The sequence below is a fragment of the Chiloscyllium plagiosum genome, unplaced genomic scaffold (genome assembly GCF_037043375.1).
Source record: "Chiloscyllium plagiosum isolate Xiang-an unplaced genomic scaffold, Cpla_swu_hap1 HiC_scaffold_2, whole genome shotgun sequence".
Taxonomy (NCBI): Eukaryota; Metazoa; Chordata; class Chondrichthyes; order Orectolobiformes; family Hemiscylliidae; genus Chiloscyllium; species Chiloscyllium plagiosum.
Window position 1 is genome coordinate 18,759,083 of NW_028270140.1, and position 26,354 is coordinate 18,785,436.

Sequence of the window (26,354 nt, forward strand, 5' to 3'; positions counted from 1 at the left end):
CTCTGTGATCACAATGATACATGCCCTTCAACTAACCTGCTTTACTCTCAAGTCTCCTTGCTTTCAGACAGTTCAGTTTACAAATAAGTGGTCACCCATTTAAGACAGGGATGGAGTAAAAATATTTCATAAAACTGGATGTTGGAAATCAGAAAGAAAAACAGAAATTGCTGGAAAATCTCAGCAGCATCTATGAAGAGAAATCAGCACTAATGTTTTGGGTCCAGTGACCCTTCTTCCGAATATTCACTGGACTCGAGCCATTAACTCTAATTTCTCTCCACAGATGCTGCTAGTCCTGCTGAGATTTTTCCAACATCCGCAGTTCTTTCCATTTTTATGGAGTACATGCTCACTTCTGCTCCTATTTCTTACGACCTCACATCCCGAGACTCAGCTGGTAAATCCAGTGCCCAAGATGGTCAATGTGATTTTCTGCAAAGTACATGTGAGTTTACAAGCTTGGGTTTCTGTTTTGATTTTGCCGGATTTCCGAGGTTTGTAAACATTGCAATACATTAGAGACACCTACTATGTTCATTAGAGTCAAGAGGTAGTTCTGGACGTGTTCTTTCCCGTGGAACCGAACCACGGAGTCATCCACCCCCAAAAGCACCTCGATGTTGTAGTTGCCATCGTTCACATGTCTCCGCCTCCTCATCGTTTCAGCCAGCTCCTTGTCAAGGTTGTCATACATGTTGTCCAGATCACCAGCCACACTGAGCTCTGAACCTGGAAACAAACAAACAGGAGCTTATCCTTACAGCTTCTACCAATACAACCAAATGTTGTGATAGACACATATTGCATCTCCACGCAGTAAGTCTCCATGAGTGGTCAAGTGTTCACATGGCTCCAAACTAGTGCAGGGGAGGAGGGGAGGGGGTGCAGTGGACTTGAAGGAAGTTGCTTAAAAATGAAAGAACATCAAAGCAGGAGTGTCTCATTCAGCCTTTTAATTTGATCTTGACTCAACTGCATTTGTGAGAAGATGAGGGCTGCAGGAATCCTGATGAAGAGCTTATGGTCGAAATGTTAACTCTCCTGCTCCTCGGATGCTGCCTGACCGGCTGTGCTTTTCCAGCACCACACTCATTGAATCAAAAATCCAGTTGCACACCCTTGCTCTATATCCCTTTATACTCTTGGCTAATAAAGATCTATGACCAGAATCTTGCACCCCTCCACCCCCCCCACCCCACCTCACCCGACCATCAGCAAACTTGCAGGTGGGTGAGGGAACGTGGTGGGAGGGAGCCCTGGACAATTCTCCAGATAGCTTTCCCAAAGCCCTCTGGTGCCTCCCTGTTTGTCAAGTTATAGTGAAAGGGCAGGACCTAGACTGGCCCATCCACCCCATGCTCTCCAATTAAGCCAGTTAATGACCATTTCATAATGACCATGCAGGGACGACAGAGCTGCCAGCAAACAGATTCTTCTTGAGGAGCCATGTCCAACCTCAGGTAACAATCGTGCCTTGGACCTTTGAAATCACAGAATCATAGACTGCCCACACTATGGAAGCAGGCCATTCAGCCCATCGAGTCCACATCAACAGTACGGAGAGCATCCCCACTTAGCCCCCACCCCCCACCCCACCTTATAATTCCTACAGCTAATCTACCTACCCTGCACATCCCAGGACACTAAGGGAAATTTAGTGTGGCCAAACACTGAAGGCGCACATCTTGCGGACTGTGGGAGGAAACATGAGAACCCAGAGGAGACCTGCACAGGCCTGGGGAGAATCCACACTGACAGTCGCCCGAGGGTGGAATCGAACCCAGATCCCTGGCTCTATGAGGCAGCAGTGCTAACTTCTAACTACTACCGACCGTTCCCTAAGCAATATTCATCAAATGTTCTCTTTATCCCTGTCACAAGGGACAAGAACACTACGAAGAACGTTTGGGGTTCTGTAAGAAGGTAGCACCAACACAAGTGGTGGATTGACAGGACATCCCTCCTCATTTTATGGTAGCAGCTCAGGCATAAGGTGCCGCTGCCCTTGCCATCTTTACAAGCCAGAATCCCGCCCATCCAGTTGCTAGTCAAACTAGAAAGCCAGGAGGGGACATGCATTAGGTAGGCTGAAGAAATTATATAAAAACTTTAAAAATTGTCTTGATGAAAGGAAATCCCTCTCTGAGTTAATTACTGGGATAGCAGCAACTGCTCTCCCTGTCTATGGCCTCTTCTTTGAGTGAAACTTACCTCCTGCCACCTTCCCCATTAACAGAATTTTGACAGCCTGTGAAATGGCCATTTGAGGACTATTTAAATATTTAAGTTTACTCCCACTTTCTGGTGGTGCAAGAAGACAGCTCACCACCACCTTCTCCAGGGCAGTTCAGGATGGGTAATAAATGCTGGCACAGCCAACGAAACCCACAACCTGTTAACAAATTATGAACAGCATCAGAGCCTGGAGATCTGTCAAGCCAAAGTCCCTTTTTTGATCCAACCTGAATCAGTGGTAATTTGTTCTCTTCATCCATTGTGGAATAAGATACAAAATACTAATTAAACAAGGCAGCAATTTTCTTAATTTTCTTTCAGCGTTGTCTCCATCTGCTCATTTTCTTCTTTATCACTCTCTTTGCCTTAATTTACAGTGGAACCCCTGTGTCCACAGAGTCGTCTTCTGCTGTTTCAGTTATCTGTTGTTCACCACGGCCCGAAAATATTGCATGAAACATTCCAGAAATAATTCAGGGGGCTGCCGGGGAGGTAAGTTTTAACTTACAAGGTTCGCTACTATCCAGGGTTTTGGGCATCTATGGTAGGTCTTGGAAAGCAGATATGGGGGGGGGGCATGTACTGGCTAAAATGTTTGGTTTTACCTTTGAATCCTTTGCAACTTCATTTTCCCTCAAGTTCCACTTTTTCACCTCACAATATTCTGTCCTTTTTTGATTTACTTTCTTATATATCTGGCCCAGTCTGTCAAGTTCTAACATTGTTTTTCAGTTTACATTTTATTTCAGCATGACAGCTGTGTTTTACTTCAATTGTTAATAATTGTTAACAAAGTACATATGTTGGAAGTTGATGGCAGATTTAGTTTAACACAGACATGTGTAACACGCTACAAGTTAGAAGAACAAATAGATAACATGTACACGGATATGTTCAAAGCGAAGGCAAATGTTAAAGGAGACTGTAAGTCTTTGGGGATTTTATCTGAACAGATAAACCAATTGGATTGCAGCAATAGAAACAGCCATAGGATACTGAACCACATTGTCAAAGTAGTAGAAATAAAGGCAAACATTATAGTGTTTTAGTGATACCACTGGATGTTAAGTGACAAGAGACATTTAAGTGCTGGAGACAGTGAGAGTGAAACCACAAAGCTGATCCCTGAGTTTAGGGACAGAATAATGACGAATGCCAAACTAGACTTCTAAATCTGAAAGCAAAATGCGTACATATAATCAGAAAGTTAACTTGGAATATTAATAAAATGAGAGTGTGGGAGTAGAAGTATACATCTTCAAGCTGGTGAAACATTTGCTACCTGGGCACTTATCTTTACGTAAAGACTGAAACCATATCTACGACCAAGAAGGAGAAAGTGAGGACTGCAAATGCTGGAGCTCAGAGGCGAAGAGTGTGGTCCTGGAAAAGCACAGCAGGTCCGGCAGCATCCGAGGAGCTGGAGAATCAACGTTTCAGGCATAAGGCCTTCATCAGGACTCGGACTAGACCTGCTGAAGGGCTTATGCCTGAAACGTTGATTTCCTGCTCCTTGGATGCTGCCTGACCGGCTGTGCTTTTCCAGCACCACACTCTCATCTCTACTAACAAGAAGGTTGGTAACCATTGATTGCACATATTAAGCCACTGGAAATGAATCACAGGTGACATGAGGAGAATTTATTTTATATGAGTTGTCGTGACTTGGGCTACACTCTGGGCAGGTCTGCCATAACATATGTTTTGTTAACATGAATTGGCTGTAACACGATTGGGTGAATAGTGATCGTTTTTTCTAAAATGCGAACTTTTAAAATGTGTGTTGGCAAATGGCCCTTGGGAGGAAGTTAACCCCAAATAGAAAGAGTTCAGAACAAGGAATGTAACCAGGAATAAACATGCGACTGTGGAATCCCTAGATGTTAGGAAGTATATGGAGCAGGATAAGGCAAAAAAAAAGAGGTTCAGACACTGAGATTTCAATTCTGCAGGAAGTCAAGAGGATTGTAGGAAGTGCAGGGGTGAAATTACAAAAGCAAATAGGAAATCATAGTGAAGAATGAAGTAATATTAGTAACTAAAGGAAATCCCAAAGCTGATTTACAAACACACGAAAAGCAAGTGGATGCTGAAAGAGAGAGTGGGGTCCACTAATCTACTGTCAGAAACTACCCCTAAACAATGATGGCGAATAGTTTGGGTTAGAAACAAAAGTGACCTCTTCAAATCTATCACTCAAAGTATTGTATTTGGAGGAATATACTATACATTGCCTAAAGCAGGCACCTGGCCAACTGTATATACAATATCCAAAAATACTTGAATTTGTAAACAGTATCGCAGGAGTTAGGCACCGTGTACGTGATTATCTCACAGGCGGTGGTTCAGTTTACAGCACTGGACAACGAAGGTGAATACAACTAACTTCAACTGGTCTGAATCTGCAAACAAGATTGTTCAAAGCTGCGTTTGGGAATAGAAATGCCAAACATAAAAATAGAAAACAATAATTAATTATTAAAATCTTAAATGCCAATGTTAATTCAGTCATGGAGCTGGGCAATAACTCAAACAACTTTCATGCATTTATCAAATACATTTTGAAATTTTAGCGTTTTAGGACAGGAAACTAATGGCTTTACAGTTGTGATTACATCCCATGAATACAATAAAATACATACGTCAGTAGTCAAGCTAACAGTTCATAACAGCAGAATTTTGTCTTCTTGCTTTCACAAGTTTGGTGGGGTTAATAAGAGAATGAGCACAGAGATTGGAGCCTGCCACTGGCTACTTCTTTATGTCAAGGAATAAGATTTGCATTATCGTTCTTTGATTCACACTTATTCTCCTGCATCACTCAATGATGTACACTGCCTGATTTTCATATACACTCACTCTGACTTACATGTTCACACTCCTTTACAAAAGCTCACACTCTTTTCCTCTCTTCAATTCCCTCATTCAGTCACTCAGTCTTGTTCAGCAACATAACCTCCCACATTCACTCCTTTATTCTCATATACACTCATTTACACTCATATATACTATTCAGTCATGTACACCATTTACTCATGTGCACCATTCACTCATAGACACTCACATACACTATTCACTCACATACACTATTCACTCACATACATTATTCACTCATATACACTATTCACTCACATACACTATTCACTCACATACACTATTCACTCACATACATTATTCACTCATATACACTATTCACTCATATACACTATTCACTCACATACACTATTCACTCATATACACTATTCACTCATATACACCATTCACTCACATACACTATTCACTCATATACACTATTCACTCACATACACTATTCACTTATATACACTATTCACTCACATACACTATTCACTCATATACACTATTCACTCATATACACCATTCACTCACATACACTATTCACTCATATACACTATTCACTCATATACACTAATATAAACATTCACTCAGTCTTGTTCAGCAACATAACCTCTCACATGCACTCCTGTTTTCTCATATACACTCACTCTCTAACAGCTCCGCGCTCTCAATTCCTCACTCATTCTTTTACCCAGTCATTTCTTAAATCACACTTTTACTCTCCCTCTTGTTCAATAATCTCATTTATTTCTCCCCCTCACTCAGTGAAACAATGTTTTTATGTTCGTAATCACATTTGTTTTTTGGCGTGAGTTCATGTCGCACCATGGCAGCTAATGAATTTGAATTCAATTTATAAGTCTGGAATGTAAAGCGAGTCTCGATGATGGTGACCATGTCAACCAACATTGATCGTTGCTGAAATCCAATGTGGCTCAACAATGTCTTTTAGGGAGGGACACATGTCATCCTTGAGGAGAAAGTGAGGTCTGCAGATGCTGGAGATCAGAGATGGAAATGTGTTGCTGGAAAAGCGCAGCAAGTCAGGCAGCATCTAGGGAACAGGAGAATCGACGTTTCGGGCATTAGCCCTTCTTCAGGAATGAGGAAAGTTGGTCCAGCAGGCTAAGATAAAAGATAGGGAGGAGGGACTTGGGGGAGGGGCGTCGGAAATGTGATAGGTGGAAAGAGGTCAAGGTGAGGGTGATAGGTCAGACTGGGGTGGGGGTGGAGAGGTCGGGAAGAAGATTGCAGGTTAGGAAGGCGGTGCTGAATTTGATGGATTTGACTGAGCAGGCTGGGGGGAGTGGAAATGAGGAAACTGGTGAAATCCGAGTTCATCCCTTGTGGTTGGAGGGTTCCTAGCCGGAAGATGAGGCGTTCTTCCTCCAACCGTCGTTTCGCTGTGGTCTGACGATGGAGGAGTCCAAAGACCTGCATATCCTTGGTGGAGTGGGAGGGGGAATTGAAATGTTGAGCTACAGGGTGGTTGGGTTGGTTGGTCCGGGTGTCCCAGAGGTGTTCCCTGAAACGCTCCGCAAGCAGGCGGCCCGTCTCCCCAATATAGAGAAGGCCACATCGGGTGCAAAGGATGCAATAGATGATATGTGTGGAGGTACAGGTGAATCTGTGGCGAATATGGAAGTTTCCTTTGGGGCCTTGGAGGGAGGTGAGGGGGGGGTGTGGGCGCAAGTCTTGCACCTCCTGCGGTTGCAGGGGAAGGTGCCGGGAGTGGAGGTTGGGTTGGTGGGGGGTGTGGATCTGATGAGGGAGTCACAGAGGGAGTAGTCTTTACGGAATGCTGATAGGGGAGGGGAGGGAAATATATCCTTGGTGGTGGGGTCCGTTTGGAGGTGGTGGAAATGGCGGCGGATGATGCGCTGTACATGGAGGTTAGTGGGGTGGTAGGTGAGGACCAGTGGGGTTCTGTCCTGGTGGCGGTTGGAGGGGCAGGGTTCAAGGGCGGAGGATCGGGAAGTGGAAGAGATGCGGTGGAGGGCATCGTCGACCACGTCGGGGGGGAAATTGCGGTCCTTGAAGAAGGAGGCCATCTGGGATGTGCGTTTTTGGAACTGATCCTCCTGGGAGCAGATGCGGCGGAGTCGAAGGAATTGGGAGAATGGGATGGCGTTTTTACAGGGGGCAGGATGGGAGGAGGTGTAGTCCAGGTAGCTGTGGGAGTCGGTTGGTTTGTAGTAGATGTCCGTGTTGATTCGGTCGCCTGAGATAGAAATAGAAAGGTCGAGGAAGGGAAGGGAGGAGTCTGAGACTGTCCAGGTGAATTTGAGGTCGGGTGGAAGGTGTTGGTGAAGTGGATGAACTGTTCAACCTCCTCGTGGGAGCACGAGGCGGCGCCGATACAGTCATCGATGTAGCGGAGGAAAAGGTGGGGGGTGGGGCCAGTGTAGTTGCAGAAGATGGATTGTTCCACATATCCTACGAAGAGGCAGGCATAGCTGGGGCCCATGCGGGTGCCCATGGCTACTCCTTTCGTTTGGAGGAAGTGGGAGGATTGGAAAGAGAAGTTGTCCTACGAAGAGGCAGGCATAGCTGGGGCCCATCCTACGAAGAGGCAGGCATAGCTGGGGCCCATTCCTACGAAGAGGCAGGCATAGCTCTTTCCACCTATCACATTTCCGACGCCCCTCCCCCAAGTCCCTCCTCCCTATCTTTTATCTTAGCCTGCTGGACCAACTTTCCTCATTCCTGAAGAAGGGCTAATGCCCGAAACGTTGATTCTCCTGTTCCCTAGATGCTGCCTGACCTGCTGCGCTTTTCCAGCAACACATTTCCATCACATGTCATCCTTACCTGGTACAGCCCACATTTGACTCCAGACCCATATCAATGTGCTGGACTCTTAATTGCCTTCTAAAATGGCCCAGGAAACCATTCACTTCAAGTGCAATTAGGGATGGGCAAGAAATTCTGACCATGCCAGAAGTCTCCACCATCCAAAGAATGAATCAAAAAATAATTGTATGTCAGTTTAAAAGGGTCTGCAAAGGATAATACTCAGAAGTGCATGAGCCACACTCAAGTCATACAGACTTGTGAGCAGAACAACTTAGGATCTCAAAGGAGCAAGATCTAACATCTGACAATCCTAGTCTCTGCAACAATGTCTATCATAAAATGTAAGCTGTAACTTGTTGCGAACATGCAATCAACTGTACTTCATTAACAACGGCAGGATTCATAGAGTGAAGTCACAAACAGGCAGGAATCCCCCATTTTAGCCACAAAAGGGAAAATTACTCTATTTAGCTGAAAGAAGATGTGAATTCTCTACCTTAGCCAGAAAATTTGGGAAGACCCACCAGCACATAAGCAAAGAGCAAGGAACTGTTAATGCTATGAAATAAAGCACTTCTCAGAAAACCAACAGAAAACATGCAACAGAAATAATAAGACTTATGTTGGAGATGGGCCAAATAGAGTAAAAAATTGGACTCTTGAAGGAAGCAATTTCTGAGATACAGAATAGCTTCCTAACTAAGATGCTAAATCAAAAGCTGAACAAGTAAATACAATTGTACATTCAATTGGGAATATAGCTAACCATGTTATGGCTCACCAAGAGATAAACAAAGCCACATTTAGTTCTAAGGTGAAATACCTTATGAAAGGTTTTCAATACTTTTTCAAAATTAAGAATTTTGATCAAGAATTGTATTAGTTCTGAGGTTAAATACTTTGTGAATCATTTTAATACTTTAATACTCAAGATTTATAGAAAAGTTCTGTATCCAGTGGAATCCACACATTATTTCATGAATGATCTCTGCAGATTTGGTGAGAAATGCAACTATGGTGGCTTCAAGTCAGGAATCGCAAAAGATGGAATTGTCGCAGGAACGGCTGGTGAGTCTTTATCAGTTTGATTACAGTCTAAAGAAGACATAACATGGAACAAGACTCCAGATGGCAAGTGAACCTGAAGTCCAGAAGCAACATAATTCTGCCCTAAGAGGAGAAGGTGATCCTTCACACAGGATATCAGCAATATCTATTCAATTCTTAACATACAAAGTCACAAACAGCAAGAAGTCAGTATAGAGAGGGACAGATGCCAGACAGTAACATTCCTAGTCAGCACAATAAATCAAAGAAACTTCACAAGCAAACAGTACTTAGCCAATAAAAGTAAATGTTTCATCTGTTACACAACCTGTCATTTCCAGAAAACATGAAGAATGCAATTTCAGAAGAGGAAGAAATCAAATAGCTACCCATGCAAAGAGTTCATAAGGTAAATATTTCTACAAAAAAAAATTCTACTGTCTTCCAAGGGAAAACAGGTGATCTGCACATTACATTTTGGCCAGACAATATTTATGTCAATGGTCACCTCACAAATTTCAAGTTAGAGACTTGGGTGAGTATTATCACATTATCAGATAAAGTCAAAAATCACATGAAACCAGGTTATAATCCAACCTGGTGTTGTGTGACTTTTGACTTTGTCCAACACTGGCACCTCCATATCATGGTTACTATCAGGTAGCAAGCAGTGGCTAAGAAAATACTGTTTACAACTGACAATGGTGCAAGTTTATGGTCAATGAGATCCAGCACTTAAGATTAAAGGTACACTGTAAGTAACTCTTGAATTTAAGGGGTGCCAATTGTATGCATACTTCCTACATGTACTGCACGAGACTCATGGCAGAATCAACAAAACACAGAATTCATTGAAATTAGATAGGCTAGCTGAAGAAATTTGTTCCAAACTGTCAACAGGATGAGAACCTGACACTGTACTGGATTGGTTCAAACATTTTCACCTACTACTGACAATGAAGAATACTCAGACTGCAAGAGCCAGCTAGGTTTGTAAGGAACGAAAAAGATAGCCAATGTGCAGCACACCGTGCTTGTGCCAACTGGAAAATCTAATCTTGATACAATTTGGGAGCAGGTTAGCTCAGTTGGCTAAGCTGCTGGTTTACAATGCAGAGGCATTGCTGAAAGAATCGGTTCAATTCCTAGGGTTACTATGAAGGCCTGGTCTTCTCAACCTTACTTAAGGCATGGTGACCCTCAGGTAAAATGACTACCAGTCATCTCTCTCATGAGAGTAAACATATTGAAAGTGTGGTGACATTACCTTTTACAACCTGGTGAACAAATCGCTTTGACAGATCCAAATCTGGTATTAGATGCTAAGGTGACTCAGAAGAGGCAACTTCAAACAAAATATATGACCTGCTAATCTTCCCAGGAAGAATCCTCAGTAATGAGGCAGAGGTTACGGCAATCCTCAAATCACAGAACTGAGAAAGTAAACATGTTGGTTTGACTAATAATGCAATCATTAGGAGAGAATCCAAATCAATCCACATGCTTACGTGCCTTACCATATATCTGCAGACAGATCGAGAATAAAAATCTGCTAAAAGAACTGAAGATGTGATGAATATAATTCTATTGAAGCCACCACTGAGAAGGAACAACTCGCGTCTAACAATTGCAGAAACTGCAAGGAAAAACTTGCCTGTTATAGAGATTAAGGATACTGCAAGGGAGGAAAAACCAGTCTGTCTGCAGGGAAGACACCCGTTTGTGATGGAAATTCTGGAGATTAAAGATCCTAAGTTTAAAATGATCTACAAACTTCAGTCCATGCGAAAGAGAATTAAAGTTAAACTGCCCTTCACTCAGCAAATCACCACTCTTCCACGTTCAAAGAAAAGACAGTCCATGAAAATACTGAAATCTCCAAATCACTTGAATTTATAATGCTAGGGACTTGGGGGGAAATAGAGTAGTGGAAAATGTAAACATATACACACAATGAGAAAAATTGCTTGTTAGGAGCTATGTATGAGTCTGAAAGCGTTAATAATGAGGAGCATTATCTGCAGCATCCACTATGTTGACATCATGTGGACTTGTGGCAGAACACTTAAAATGTTGAAGGAGGAGCCCTCACATCTCATCCTCTATCAAATCTCTATAACAATGTCTATCAGATCTATGTAACCTGTAACTAGTTGCTAATACACATTCAAGCATATATTATTAATTGCAAGTAACTCTCCTATTTAGACGTGAAAGTAGTTTTCCTCTACATATTAGACTGTCAAGACTAAAGTTTCCGACACTTAAAAGAGGCAGCAACTTCCATCATGAGCAGCAGCTGAAACAGACTTTGTTGGTTCTCTCTCTGACTCTCACATTCACTCACTTTGCTCTCATGGTTTGTCATGCTGTTTAAAACAACTGACTGCACCAGTATAAAAAAAAACTCTTCTTTCAAAATTTGAAAACAATGGTTGTACCTGTTCCTTCCACTGATTAACAAACACTGCTTTGTGGAAGGAAATGGGACACCATCTGTTCAGTGGTTTCAGGCAACACTTTTGTTATGGCAGCTGTTGTCATTCTAGATTGAGTTTCAAAAGCTGTTAAGGTTTTCAGTTCAATATCTGGTCTATTGCTCTGAAAAGGATCGCAACCTTTAAGAGGCTGTAATAACAGAATATGCTTTTGATGTGATTTCTTGTTTGTTTACCAAGTTAACAGGCACTTGAAGAATTATTTTTGCACTGTATTTGTACATAAACTGTGTACAACTACTTGTATTCTTTGTTCCTTCTGGCATCAATTATAGTATGTTTTAATTTATTAAATATTCATTCTTCAGCCTCTTTTAAATAGTTGCATTTCTCAGAACCTTGATTAATTTTGATATTCTCAAGTTCCATTTTCTGCTCACTGTTAAGGTTTTCAAAGGTATTCCTCAGCTTTAGCTAATGTTTGGTGGGCTGTTTGAGTTTTAAGAACATTTATTTTAATGTATTAAGTTAATTTTGACGGCCTTTTCTTAATGTTATAAGCTTATCTCTCATACATAATGATTTCTTCCAATTTGGTATGAATTTGTGTCAATGCTCTGAGATGTCTTTGATGCCTAACAAAGATTCCTTTCCAACTCCATAATCTGAGACTTGTCAGATACGGTGATCACTTTACTACCTTCACAAAACATTAAAGCATTATTGATTTTTATTTATAACTCAATTTGACATCTTACAATAGTTCATATCCTATTCTGTCTGTTCATTTATCATCACTTTACTGATTGTGTCTGTTCATTGCACTTAGCCTGTTACATTTGCTGTTCCTCTACCTGAATTCCATTTCCTGCTGCTTTGTCAAGGTCCATCTGGATAGGTGTAACAAGATCGGTTAGAGTCAACATGGATTTATGAAGGGGAAATCATGCTTGACTAATCTTCTGGAATTTTTTGAGGAAGTAACTCTGAAGATGGATGAGGGAGATCCAGTAGATGTAGTGTACCTGGACTTTCAGAAAGCTTTTGATAAAGACCCACATAGGAGGTTAGTGAGCAAAATTAGGGCGCATGGTATTGGGGGCAAAGTAATAACTTGGGTTGAAAGTTGGTTGGCTGACAGGAAACAAAGAGTAGTGATAAACGGCTCCCTTTCGGAATGGCAGGCGGTGACCAGTGGGGTACCACAGGGATAAGTGCTGGGACTAGAGCTTTTTACAATATATATTAATGATATAGAAGATGGTATTATTAATAACATCAGCAAATTTGCTGATTATACTAACCTGGGTGGCAGGGTGAAATGTGAGGAGGATGTTAGGAGATTACAGGGTGACCTGGACAGATTAGGTGAGTGGTCAGATGCATGGCAGATGCAGTTTAATGTGGATAAATGTATTGTTATCCACTTTGGTGGCAAGAACAGGAAGGCAGATTACTACCTAAATGGAGCTGAAAATGTGTTGATGGAAAAGCGCAGCACGTCAGGCAGCATCCAAGGAGCAGGAGAATCGACGTTTCGGGCATGAGCCCTTCTTCAGGAAGGGCTCATGCCCGAAATGTCAATTCTACTGCCTCTTGGATGCTGCCTGACCTGCTGCACTTTTCCAGCAACACATTTTCAGCTCTGATCACCAGCATCTGCAGTCCTCACTTTTTTCTTACTACCTAAATGGAATCAATTTAGGTAAAGGGGCAGTACAAAGAGATCTGGGTGTTCTTGTACACCAGTCAATGAAGGTAAACATGCAGGTACAGCAGGTAGTGAAGAAGGCTAATAGCATGCTGGCCTTCATAACAAGAGGGATTGAGTATAGAAGCAAAGAGGTTCTTCTGCAGCTGTACAGGGCCCTGGTGAGACCACACCTGGAGTATTATGTGCAGTTCTGGTCTCCAAATTTGAGGAAAGACATTCTGGCTATTGAGGGAGGGCAGCATAGGTTCACGAGGTCAATTCTTAGAATTGTGGGATTATCTTACACTGAAAGACTGGAGCGACTGGGCTTGTATACCCTTGAGTTTAGAAGACTGAGAGGGGATCTGATTGAGACAAACAAGATTATTAAAGGATTGGACACTCTGGAGGCAGGAAACATGTTTCCGCTGATGGGTGAGTGTCGATCCAGAGGACACAGCTTAAAAATACGGGGTAGACCATTTAGGACAGAGATGAGGAGAAACTTCTTCACCCAGAGAGTGGTGGCTGTGTGGAATGCTCTGCCCCAGAGGGCAGTGAAGGCCCAGTCTCTGGATTCATTTAAGAAAGAGTTGGATACAGCTCTCAAGGATAGTGGAATCAAGGGTTATGGAGATAAGGCAGGAACAGGATCCTGATTAAGGATGATCAGCCATGATCATATTGAATGGTGGTGCAGGCTCGAAGGGCAGAATGGTCTACTCCTACACCTACTGTCTATTGTCTATTGTCTAGCTATTGTCTATTGTCCCTTCCATTTCTACCAAGTGTTGTTTTGTAGGTGACACTAATTGAGACTCATATTTGGCAGTTTATCAACACTTTGTCTTCAACACCTTGAGGTATAGGAGTTGCCTGACCTGAACTTTACTTGACTCCTGAGCAAGTCTGCGGGGAGTCAGTATTGATTGAATCAATCACACCAGTTCACAGCCGAGTTCACAGCTTGGTCAAGGCCTGTGCAAAGTCCAGGTGCGAAGGCAGAGGCATGATTTCCCCCATTGCTCTGTGTAATTCCACTAGGCTGTCAATTGGCTTCATTGATGCCAGAGTTGAGAGTGCGTTGCTGGAGGAGCACAGCAGATCAAGCAGCATCTGAGGCACAGGAAAATCGACGTTTCGGGCATAAGCCCTTCATCAGGAATTCTGTCTCCTTCACTGGACGCCAGCTATTCACAATGTGGGCTAATGATTTAGATGAGGGAATTAGCTATAATATCTCAAAATCTGCAGATGACAAAAAGCCGGGGTGAAAGCGTGGGCCGTGAGGAGGATGCAGAGATGTTACAGTGTGATTTGGATAAACTGAACAAGTGGCCAAAGGTACAGCAGATGCAGTATAATGTGGATAAATATGAGGTTATCCATTTTAGAAGCAAAAAAGGAAGGCAGATTCTTATTTAAATGGCTGTCAATGGAGAAAAGGAATGATCAACGAGACCTAGTTGTCATCATGCACCAGCAGTTGAATGTAAGTGTTTAGGTACAGAAGGCCATAAAGAAGGCAAATTGTATGTTGGTCTTTGTAGTAAGAGGATTCAAGTGGCATTGTGGCTGAGGGGTTAGCACTGTTGCCTCGCAGCACCAGGGACCCGGGTTTGATTCCACCGTCAGGGCAACTATCTGTATGGAGTTTGCACATGCTGTCCATATCTGCATGGGTTTCCTCCAGGTGTTCTGCTTTCTTCCCACAGTCCAAAGATGTGCAGGTTAAGTGAATGAGCCATGCTAAATTGCCCATAGTGTCCAGGGATGTAGGCATGGGAAATGCAGGGTGGGTCTGGATGGGATACTCTTTGGACGGTCGTAATGGACTCAATGGGCCAAATGGCCTGCAAAGAGTCATTCCTGAAGAAGGGCTCATGCCTGAAACATCGATTCTCCTGCTCCTCAGATGCTGCCTGACCTGCTGAGCTTTTCCAGCACTATAGTCTCGACTGCTTCAATACTGTAGTAATTCTATGAGTACAGGATCTGCAATGTCTTGTTGCAATTATACAGGGCATTGGTCAGGCTGGGACATTGGTTCTCTTTAGTGCTATGATGACAATAAAACCAATCTGACCAATGTCATAGTCCTAACAGCCAATCACATAATGAGCGATGTAAGATAATAACAGTGTTTGCCTGACAGTTTTTGAAAGCTCAACAGTCAGAGCTAATGTGAGAATGAAAATAGTGATGTAACTCTGCCTTTGTAGTTAGTTCAGCAGTTCCATGTGATAATTGGACTCATGTGAAATGAAGGTTAATCATCTCAACATCTAATGCACATTTCATTAAGGCCCACAAAGGCACAGTCAGGGGAAATAAACTGTTTTCCTTTCATTATCCACAATATAAAGTGGATTTTAAAAATTCCTCTTTTGGGATTAAGAGGTTTATTAACAACCTATGTATGATGGGCAATGAGGAACATGTAATTGCATAGTCTCTCCCTGTTTATGGAAGTCTCACCTTAATTAGAGTCATAGAGATGTACAGCATGAAAACAGACCCTTCGATCCAACCCGTCCATGCCAACGCAATCTAGTCCCAGCTGCCAGCACCCGGCCTATTTCCCTCCAAACCCTTCCTATTCAAATACCCATCGAAATGCCTCTTAAATGTGCAATTGTACCTGCCTCCACCACTTCCTCTGGCAGCTCATTCCATACCCATACCACCCTCTGTGTGAAAAATCTGAGCACAGCTAAGAAATGATGAGGTCCGACCGCTGAAATCCCACCTCTATAATATTGCGGGGCTGGGCATTTGGTGAGGAATAATTTCAATGGAACTCAGAAAAGTCCTCTCTTTAGAAGCGATGAAAATTGAATTCCAGAGTATGGGATTGGTGGAAAACCTCTTCCATTTAATCTTGGTGGCTAAACCTGGGAATTCCCTTCATAGTCTCAAATGCTTGGGCTTAATTGGTTAGGAAGGCAATGATTGGGAACTCAGACACCCAGCCTGTTGTCCTCGGAAGTTCCATTGTTTACCAGGAGCACAGGGTTAAGAATCAGTTGGCTCTGACTGGGTAGACGAAAAGCTCAATTTGGATAAGTGTATGACGATTGATCCCCCTTTTTCTACCTAGGGAGTATGCACACTTCTATGAAGAAATCACAACAATAGCCTGGCTATAGCCCATTAGAGGACAATGATTCTATATGGTCATCAGCTTTTAGCAGATATCACTGAGATTACACCAATACACATTCTGCTGGGCCAAGATTACTATTGCTGCTTGGTGACCTGTAATCCCTTTTCTCTTTCCTTTTGCTACAGGAAAGTACCATTAAAATACCTGCAACTGAGGCAAACATTACACTCCAACCAGTCTACGGTACTGAACAGGTGACAGAAAGTGTCAAAAGGAATACAGTCACATGCCAAATGCAATTTCTACTGGTTAATTTCAGCCAACATTAGGTTAAAATCATTGAGTCATAAAGGTCTATAGGACAGAAAAAAGGCCATTTTTCCCCATTCAGTCTGTGCCAGCCAAAAATACAAACCTAATTATTCTAATCCCATTTTCCAGCACTTAGCCCATAACCTTCTGTGCCTTGGAACTGCAAGTACATATTGAAATATTTAAAGGTTTCTGCTCTTACCAGTCAGTCAGTTCCAGATTCCCACCACCCTCTGAATAATTTTTTTCCACAAATTCCTTCTAAATCTCCTGCTCCTTACCTTAAATCTATGTCCTCAGTCACTGATCCCTCCACCAACAGGAACAACTTCTTCCTATCTGTCCCTCAGAGTCTTATACATTTAAATCAAGCAACCCCTCGGTCTCCTCTGCTCCAAGGAAAACATCCCAGAATATCCAGACTCTTTTCGCAACTAAAACTCTCCAGCCCAGGCAACATCTTGGTAAATCTCCTCGGCACTGTCTCCAGTGCAATCACACCCTTCCTATAATGTGGATTCCCGAACTGCATACAGTAATCTCACCATGGACATAGCGAAGTTCTGTGCAGTACCAACAATCACCTCGCTACTCTTAAATTCTATGTTAATAGAAAACATAAGAACTAGGAGCAGGATAGGCAATTCAACCCCTCAAGCCTGCTATGCCATTTCATACAGTCATGGCTGATCACATCTAGGCCTGAACTCCACTTTACCGCCCTCTCTTCACTACCCATTAACCCATTAACTCAAAATCTGTCTACCTTCTCCTCAAATTTACTCCCCTGCAATCTGACACCATGGATTCCAAAGAATTCCAATCCTTTGAGGGAAGTAATTTCTCCTCATCTCTGTTTTAAATCTGCTATCCCTTTCCAAGCTGAGCAGACAAATGCCTACTGTGTGGCATCAGTTTGAGTTGGAGTCAGTTCCCTTGCTGTAAACACTGATTAACTTCAGGGGCCGGTGTTGAGCCGGTGTTGTACCTTGTGGCATTGGTGACAGCTGCACTGGTGAGGTCCGGTGAGGACTCAGGGCGACGAGGGCGTTGGTGGAGGTGAAATAGCGCCAAAACATGGTAACTCTTGTTCCAGTGGCAATAGTGGTGCAGTGAAGGGGAGTCATGGCTGGTTACCAGACCCACAGCTGAGCATCCAACAAGAAGGGCTGGAAAGTTGAGTACTATTTCTTAATTTTTCTGCCTTTGTCTTCTGTGTTTTGGTTTAGTTTTGTGTTTTAAAATGGCGCTGGAGAGTGCTGACACTGTACAACCCTTTTCACTGTATTCTTTTAACAAACTGTACGTGACAATAAATAAATAAAATGAAGCCGTGTCCTCTCACCCCACATGCCTTTTTAACCACATTACTTACCTTAATTACCATTACATTAAGGGACTGAGGGACATGCACACCAAGGTACCATTGATTCTCAGTACATCCTAGGATCTGACTATTCATCATGTATTGTCTTGCCTTGTTTGTCCTGCCCAAGTCTATCACCTCACACTTATTAGATTAAATTAGATTAGATTAGATTCCCTACCATGTGGAAACAGGCCCAACAAGTCCACACCGACCCTATGAAGAGCAACCCCTACATTTACCCCTGACTAATGCACCTAACACTACGGGCAATTTAGCATGGCCAATTCACCTGACCTGCACATCTTTGGACTGTGGGAGAAAACCAGAGCAGCCGCAGGAAACCCACGCAGACACGGGGAGGATGTGCAAACTCCACACAGACAGTTGCCCGAGGCAGGGACTGAACCTGAATCCCTGGCGCTGTGAGGCAACAGTGCTAACCACTGAGCCACCGTGCCACCCCAATCTGGATTGAATTCCATTTGCCAGTGATCAGTTTATATATATCCTCCTATAATCCAAGGTGAACTTCCTCACGATACACCAACCTACCAAATTTTGCATCATCTGTGAAATTATTGATCAACCCTCCAACATTCAAGCCAAAATCATTTATATTAAACATATACAGGAAGGCCCCAACACTCAACTCTGCAGAGTCCCGTTGGATACAGGCTTCCAGACACAAATACCCCCCTCGACCATCAACTTCTGCTTCCTTCCACTCTGAGTCCGACTAGCCAAATTTACTTGAATTCCATGGGCTGCTGCCTTTGCTATCTGTCTCCATGCAGGATCTTATCAAAGGTCTTGCTGAAGTCCATTATCAAATACATTGCCCTCATCTACACACTTGGTCACCTCTTCGAAAAAATTCTGACAAATTGGTCAGACATATCTCTCTTTAACATAACCATTCTGACTGTTCTCGATTAATCCCTACCACTCCAAGTGCAGATTAATTTTGTCCCTCAGAATTGCTTTCAATAGTTTCTGCAATACTGAGATTAGACTGACTGGTCTGTAGTTTTCTGGTTTACCCATTGCTACCTTCCATATTGGTACCATAATGGCTGTCCTCCAGTCATAGAGTCATACAGTCCTCTGGCACCTCTCCTGTAACCAAAGAGGAATTGCAATCTTTTTCAGTACCCCTGTTATTTTGCCTCACTCAATGGCCTGACATATATATTCATCCAGCCCTGAAGATCTATCGACTTTTAAAGCCACCACACCATTCAGAATCTCCTGTCTATTCTCATTTCTTCAATTACATCACAGTCCTTCTCCCTGATTTCCATGCCTAGCTCAACCCTCTGACTAGCAATCAGTGACACAAAGTATTCCAATAGAAGTCTACCTACATCCTCCAACTCCATGCACAAATTACTTCTGTGGTCTTTGGTGGGCCCTAACTGGCAATGCAGCGTAAAGGGCAGGATTTAACAGTGGTACGAGGATTCCACAGCTAGGGTCAAATGTAGGGAAGGATGAGTAATTCAATAATCAGTGGCATCCTGGGTTACTTCACCAAGCTACTGACCCTATTAAAGATGACTGCATGCACCATGAGCATACCTCAAAAGCAGATGTTGTAAATGAGCATGAATAAGGTCTGAAAGAGTTAATGCTTCTGCTAACTTGGCTCCTAGAAAGCTTTGAATCACTGTGGTAATGGACTCCTTGTAAATTAATGTGGAATCTTTAGTTAAAGGTTACTGGACTTGGGAAAAAAGTAGTAGATTCTATTAGAATGATCATAATGTTAATTTTAAATTTAAATCTGAGAACATCATCCAAGATGCAAGAATATGGTTGCAACCAGGCAGTTTCTATTAATCCACAGTCTGTTTCATGCATTTGTGATGGTAACACAGTAGCTGTGGCAGTACCAATCTGTGGAAGATGTTTAGGGTGAAGGATTTTTCTGTTTAGAAGTGTGTTTAGATATTTTGGCATCGTTGGGTCTCAAAATGTGGAGATCCCTCCCACAGATTCGACTTCCACCTGGTTTGATCCATTGAGTACACCATACATAAGTGAGTATAGAAATGGGAGGATAATGCAGCTGAATCCATACCTAGTCAGTTAATGCTGAAGGACCAACATGGTGAGGTGATGGCCTAATGGTATTATCACTGGACTATTAATACTGCCACAGCCAATGGTAGAATTTGAGTTTGATAAAATCTAGAATTAGGAATCTGATGATGACCACTTTTTATTCCTGGGACATTGGGACCTTTTCTGGGGAAATGGGTGCTGCTTAGGCTGGATGGGTTTCAGCTCAACAGAGCCCAACTGACCATTGTCCCTGAGGCTTGGTTTGCTATAGTTTTGGGAAAATGTTTAGCCTAATATGCAGGGTGATGCATCTAGAATGCAGCATCAAATAAATAACAAATGAGGTGCACAAAAAGGTTCCTGGGCACAAAGATAGGAGCCAGGAGACCTGGGTTGAAGACTCACCTGGTCCAGTATGTGTCATAACACATCTCAATAGGTTGATTCAAAATATCAACAAAATGCACAAAGGATTAGGAGAAACAGATGCACCATAGTGCACAGCACCGTAGTTCAGTGGTTAGCGCTACTGCTTCACCGCACCAGGGACCTGGGTTCAATTCCAGCCTCAGGTGACTGTCTCAAATTCCTCCTGGTGCTCTGGTTTCCTCCCACAATCCAAAGATGTGCAAGTTAGGTGGCTTAGCCATACTAAATTGTCCATAGTGCTCAGGGATGTGTAGACGAGATGGATAAACCATGGGAAATGCAGGGTTACTGGGATAGAGTAGGGGGTGGGTCTGGGTGAGATGCTCTTTGGAGCATTGGTGTGGACTCGATGGGCTGAATGGCCTGCTTCCACACCGTAGGGAATCTATGATTCTTCTATACAGGGAAAAATAGTCTGATAGTAAGTGTATCAGAGAAAGCAGAATAAGGTTGAAATTAAGTTTATGGTAGATGTATGTAATTGCTTCAAGCATGGTTAATATGGTTGGTAAGCTGTAAGTGCGAATAATCATTTTGAAGTTTGATGTTCAGCTGAAAATGGAGACCTGGCTCTTAAAATACAACTTGGCTAAGTGCCAAAAAACAGAAAAACAGCAGTTGTGTTTAGTGATCTTTCAGAATGTAGGAAGTAATACAGTGCAGTTCCCAGTACTTGGGACTATGTGCACTGCTTCTCTTGAAATATATATTAATGGCCTATATTACATTTGCACAGAGCACAATGTTAAAATCTGTGGTTAACTCAAAATTTGGAAGTGCTGTGAAGAGTGTGGAGGATAGAAGCAGACATAGACCAACAGATGGAATGGGAGATATGTGGCAAATGAAATGTTATGCAGAGAAACATGAAGCGAAACACTTTGATAGGAAGAATGAGCAGAAACAGTGTAATCTAAAAGGTTGAATTTTAAATGTTGCACAAAAATAGGGAGACCTGGGGGTATATGTGCACAAGTCATTAAAGGTGACACTATACATTGAGAAAGTGACTGACAAAATATGTGATGCTCTGGGCCAATGACAACCACAAAAATAGAGCATAAAAGCAAGGGGCTCATGGTGAATCTTCCCAGAACTCTGAGTATGGGTGCAATCTTACAGGCGTCTGGGCAACATGGGTGAGATTTGTGGTAGGCAAGGAGTGTGGCAAGGCTGTAGAACTTTAGTTCAGCCACATCTGGAATATTGTATACAGTTCTGATTGCCACACGATTAGAAGGATGTGGAGGCTTTGGAGAGGCTACAGAAATGGTTTACCTGGGTTAGGAGGTTCGAGGGTTTGCAGGGTATGAGCTAGGAGGAAAACGTAGTTCGTTTTCACTTGAACATCAGAGGCTGAGGAGGTGACCTGAAAGAAATTTACAAAATTACAAGAGGCACGCATAGAAAGGATCGTCGGAGTCATTTTCTCAGGGTGGAGAAAATGTTGATTACTAGGGGACATAGGTTTAAAGTAAAAGGAGGAAAGTTTAAAGGAGATGTGAGAGGCATGTTGTTTTACACAGAGGGTGGTAAGTGCCTGGAATGTGCTGCCAGAGGAGCTGGTAGAAACATACATAATAACAACATTTAAGAGGCATCTTGAGAGATATATGAATGAGCAAGGAATAGAGGGATACAGACCGCGTAGTGGCAAAGGTTTTTAGTTTAGAAAGGCAATGTGTGTCAGCACACTCTTGGTTGGCCAACGGGCCTGTTCCTGTGCTGTACTGTTCTTTGCTCTATGAAAGAAGATACAATTGGGCAGCACAACTGTTCCTTTTGCAGTTAGAGAGGTGTCCTGAATGAATGAGTAGACAGTGCAGAGGGCATCTTCGCGGTGTCAGGGATTGGGGTGGGTGAGCATGAGTGAACAAACATGTTGCAGGTAATAGTGAGAGTGGTGGAACATGAGGTTTGGTGGGACATATGTGCAAATAGCAGGGACAGGGTGAGATATAGGAGAGAAGGTCCTACACTGTCAGACTGGAGAAGGTCATTGACGTTCTTCCGACACTGCTACCAGACAGCTGAGGCTGCTTTAACCCCGGTGGCAACTTTGTACCAGGCTGGTCTGGACTGGTATAGTGGCCTCCACTGCTGATCCTGGGGAAAGAGGAAATTCCATATCTGCACCACCTCATCCAGCCAGAACTCCAGCCGCCCACACAGCTGGATACCAATTTACCTACTGTCTGCCGTATCTGGGGAAAATGTCAGGTACAGTGCAGGGCAATTCCAGACAGACAGTGCTGGTTCAAGTACACATTTAAAGATGGTGCGGGTACAAGGGACCTTAATGAATTTGGGTCACCCAGTGAACGCCAAGTTGTTATGAGATATAAGACATGATCTGGAATCAGACATGACAGATACCTTCGCGATGGTATGGTAGCTAATCCAAAGACTTTGACAAGATGCAGAGAGAGAACTCACAAGGCCAGGCAGAGGAAATACTATCCAAAATATTCAATGCAACTTGGTATTAGCAGAACAAAAAACCCAAGATTCGATCCATTGCATCTAATTCTGAGCATAACATGACCTGAGATGTTAACCCTCATTTATCTCTCTCCACAGGCGGTGCCAAACCTGCTGAGTATTTCCAGCATTTTCTGTTTTTATTTCAGATTTCCAGCCTCCAGCTTATTTTTTTTTTGTTTAGTTTGAGAGGAGTTTCAATGGAGATGTTTCAAATCATGAAATGTCTAGACAGGGTGAAAGCAGAGGACATAAATTTTAGATGAATAGCCAAAGTACCCATGTGACAAGGGAAAAGACTTTTCCGTAGCACAATGTGGTTTGGATGTGGATCGCTGTCAGAGTGTGCAGTGGGGGAGGCTGCTATAATTGTGCTTTTCATAGGTAATTGAATAATCGTCTGAAGAGGAAACAATGGAGAGTTAAGGGTGAGTAGGACTTGCTGAATTGCTCTTGGGGCAGGCTAAATGTTTACCTTCTGTACGGTCATGGTTCTATGATTACATTATCCATCCTATTAAATGAACATGAAACAATAACAACTTCTAACTTTAATATCATAAAAATGTTCCAAGGTATTTATGTTACAAAACAGAATATGATGCCAAAAGGCCAAAGAGTGACATCTGGAGTTTAATTTAGATAAGCACGAGGTATTGCATTTTGATAAGACAAACGAGACCAGGACTTGCACAGTTAACGGTAGGGCCCTGGGGAGTGTTGTCGAACAGAGAGACCTAGGGGTTCAGGTACATAGGTCCTTGAAAGTGGAGTGACAGGTCAACAGAGGTGGTGAAGAAGACATTTGGCATGCTTGCCTTCATTGGTCAGAGCACTGAGTACAGGATTTGAGAGGTCATGTTGCAGCTATTCACTGCATTGGTGAGACCGTTTTTGGAGCACTGCATACATTTCAGTTCTTCCTGCTATAGGAAGGAGAATATTAAATTGGAAAGGTTACTGAAAAGAGTTACAAGGATGTTACCAGAGCTGGAGGGTTTGAGTTATAAGGAGAGGCTGAACAGGTAGGGATGGTTTTTCCCTGGAGCATAGGATGTGAATTTGTGGAGGTTTATAAAATCATAAGAGGTCATAGAGTCATACAGTCATAGAGATGTACAGTATGGAAACAGACCCTTCGGTCCAATCTATCCAAGCTGACCAGATATCCCAACCTAATCTAGTCCCACCTGCTAGCACCCAGCCCATATCCCTCCAAACCCTTCCTATTCATATACCCATCCAAATGCCTCTTAAATGTTGCAATTGTACCAGCCTTCACCACTTCCTCTGGCAGCTCATTCCATACACGTACCACCCTCTGTGTGCAAATGTTACTCCTGAGGTCTCTTTTATATCTTTTGCCTCTCACCCTAAACCTATGCCCTCCAGTTCTGGACTCTCCGACCCCAGGGAAAAGACTTTGCCTATTTATCCTATCCTTGCCCCTCATAATTTTGTAAACCACTATAAGGTCACCCCTCAGCATCCAACGCTCTAGGGAAAACAGCCCCAGCCTGTTCAGCCTCTCCCTATAGCTCAAATCCTTCAACCCTGGCAACATCCTTGTACACATCATCTATTGCATCCTCTGCACCCTATGTGGCCTCCTCTATACTGGGGAGACAGGCCGCCTACTTGCGGAGCGTTTCAGAGAACACCTCTGGGACACCCGGACCTACCAACCCAACCACCCTGTGGCTCAACACTTCAACTCCCCCTCCCACTCCACCAAGGATATGCAGGTCTTTGGACTGCTCCATCGCCAGATCACAACAACACTACGGTTGGAGGAAGAGCGCCTCATCTTCCACCTAGGAACCCTCCAACCACAAGGGATGAACTTGGATTTCACCAGTTTCCTCATTTCCCCTCCCCCCACCTTGTCTCAGTCAAATCCATCGAACTCAGTACCGCCTTCCTAACCTGCAATCTTCTTCCTGACCTCTCCGCCCCCACCCTAGTCTGACCTATCACCCTCACCTTGACCTCTTTCCACCTATCGCATTTCCGACGCCCCTCCCCCAAGTCCCTCCTCCCTACCTTTTATCTTAGCCTGCTGGACACACTTTCCTCATTCCTGAGGAAGGGCTTATGCCCGAAACGTCGATTCTCCTGTTCCCTGGATGCTGCCTGACCTGCTGCGCTTTTCCAGCAACACATTTTCAGCTCTGATCTCCAGCATCTGCAGACCTCACTTTCTCCTCAACATCCTTGTAAGTCTTTTCTGTACCCTTTCAAGTTTCACAACATCTTTCCGATAGGAAGGAGACCACAATTGCACGCAATATTCCAACAGTCCAATAGGAAGGAGACCAGAATTGCATGCAATATTCCACTGGTGTAGGTAAGATGAATAGCAAAGGTCTTTTCCTTAGGGTAGAAGTTCAAAACTAGAGGGCATAGGTTTAAGGTGAGAGAGGAAAGATTTAAAAGGGACCTGAGAGGCAATATTTTCACACAGGTATGGCAGAGGAAGTGGTAAAGGCAGGTACAGTAACAACATTTTGGACAGATATGTGAACAGGAAAGGTTTAGAGGGATATGGGCCAAATACAGACAAGTGGGACTCATTTAGTGTCGAAAAATGGTCGGCATAAACAAGTTGAACCGAAGGGTCTGTTTCCATGCTGAATGACTCAATTACTCTATGACACATACTAAGACAGATTATCAAGAGTTCGGCCAAATAGTTAAGTTTTAAAGATTGAGGTGAAGTTGAGAAGGGACTTCCAGAGCATTGAGCCTCAAAATCTGAATAGACGGCCATTAATGGAATGGTGCTTTGGTAACACTTACGCCACAAATAGCAGAGCTCTGATTGACTTTAAAATTATGGATGATGGAAAATGGAAGGTGTGGAGATTGGAATGAGATCAGCCAGGTGAATCATAGAATGTGAGTTCCCTGATTGGGGCTGTTAATCAAGGCGTCCTGGCTGACAGATATAAACAGGAGTGTCAGAGGTTCACTCTCGGAGCTGGCTCTGAGCTAGCAGGCCAGTGTCATATACTACGCACATGTAAGTAAAGGGCTATTTGGTGACGGGATACCAGCCTTTGTGGAGTTATTTTAGAAGGCTGACTAAAAAGAATGGAATAGTCAAGATTTTAGGAACAATGGTATATGCTTGAGTGCCTGATTAGCCGATGAGCTCAGGGCAAAGTCAAGCAATATAATGAAGGTAGAAATCTGTCATCTCAGAGCCAGCGTAGAAATATAGTTGGAACCTGACCTTGGAGTTAAACATGACATGAAGGTTGTGAACAGTCTGGTTTAGTCTAAAATGTATGCCAGGAAGAGGGATGGAGACTATGGTTAGGGAATGGAGTTTATGGCAGGACAAAAGACAATGGGTTCAGTTTTCTCAATATTTAATTGGAGGAAATTTCTGTTCATTCTGGACAGGCAGACTGATATAGTACAGACAGTGGGAGTTTGAGAGAGTTAAAAGGAAACTTTGTTCGATTTATTGGAATATGTGGCCCAAGCAACATATTTTGAATTTGCAGCCTTCTACAGAAA

At 43.0% G+C, this 26,354-nt stretch overlaps 1 protein-coding gene across 4 annotated transcripts in view; it reads right to left on the bottom strand.

The window, feature by feature from the left end:
* The window catches only part of LOC122564950 (A disintegrin and metalloproteinase with thrombospondin motifs 3-like), a 267,936-nt gene that overhangs the window by 114,406 nt on the left and 127,176 nt on the right, over window positions 1–26,354 (bottom strand). For all 4 annotated transcript variants that reach the window (XR_015759635.1, XM_043720492.2, XM_087995042.1 and 1 more), the window contains one exon: window positions 533–732. Coding sequence is in view for 3 of the 4 variants with exons in the window: in XM_043720492.2 (XP_043576427.2) it covers window positions 533–732 (200 nt within the window). In the remaining variant the exon portion in view is untranslated. The remainder of the gene's footprint in view (window positions 1–532; window positions 733–26,354) is intronic.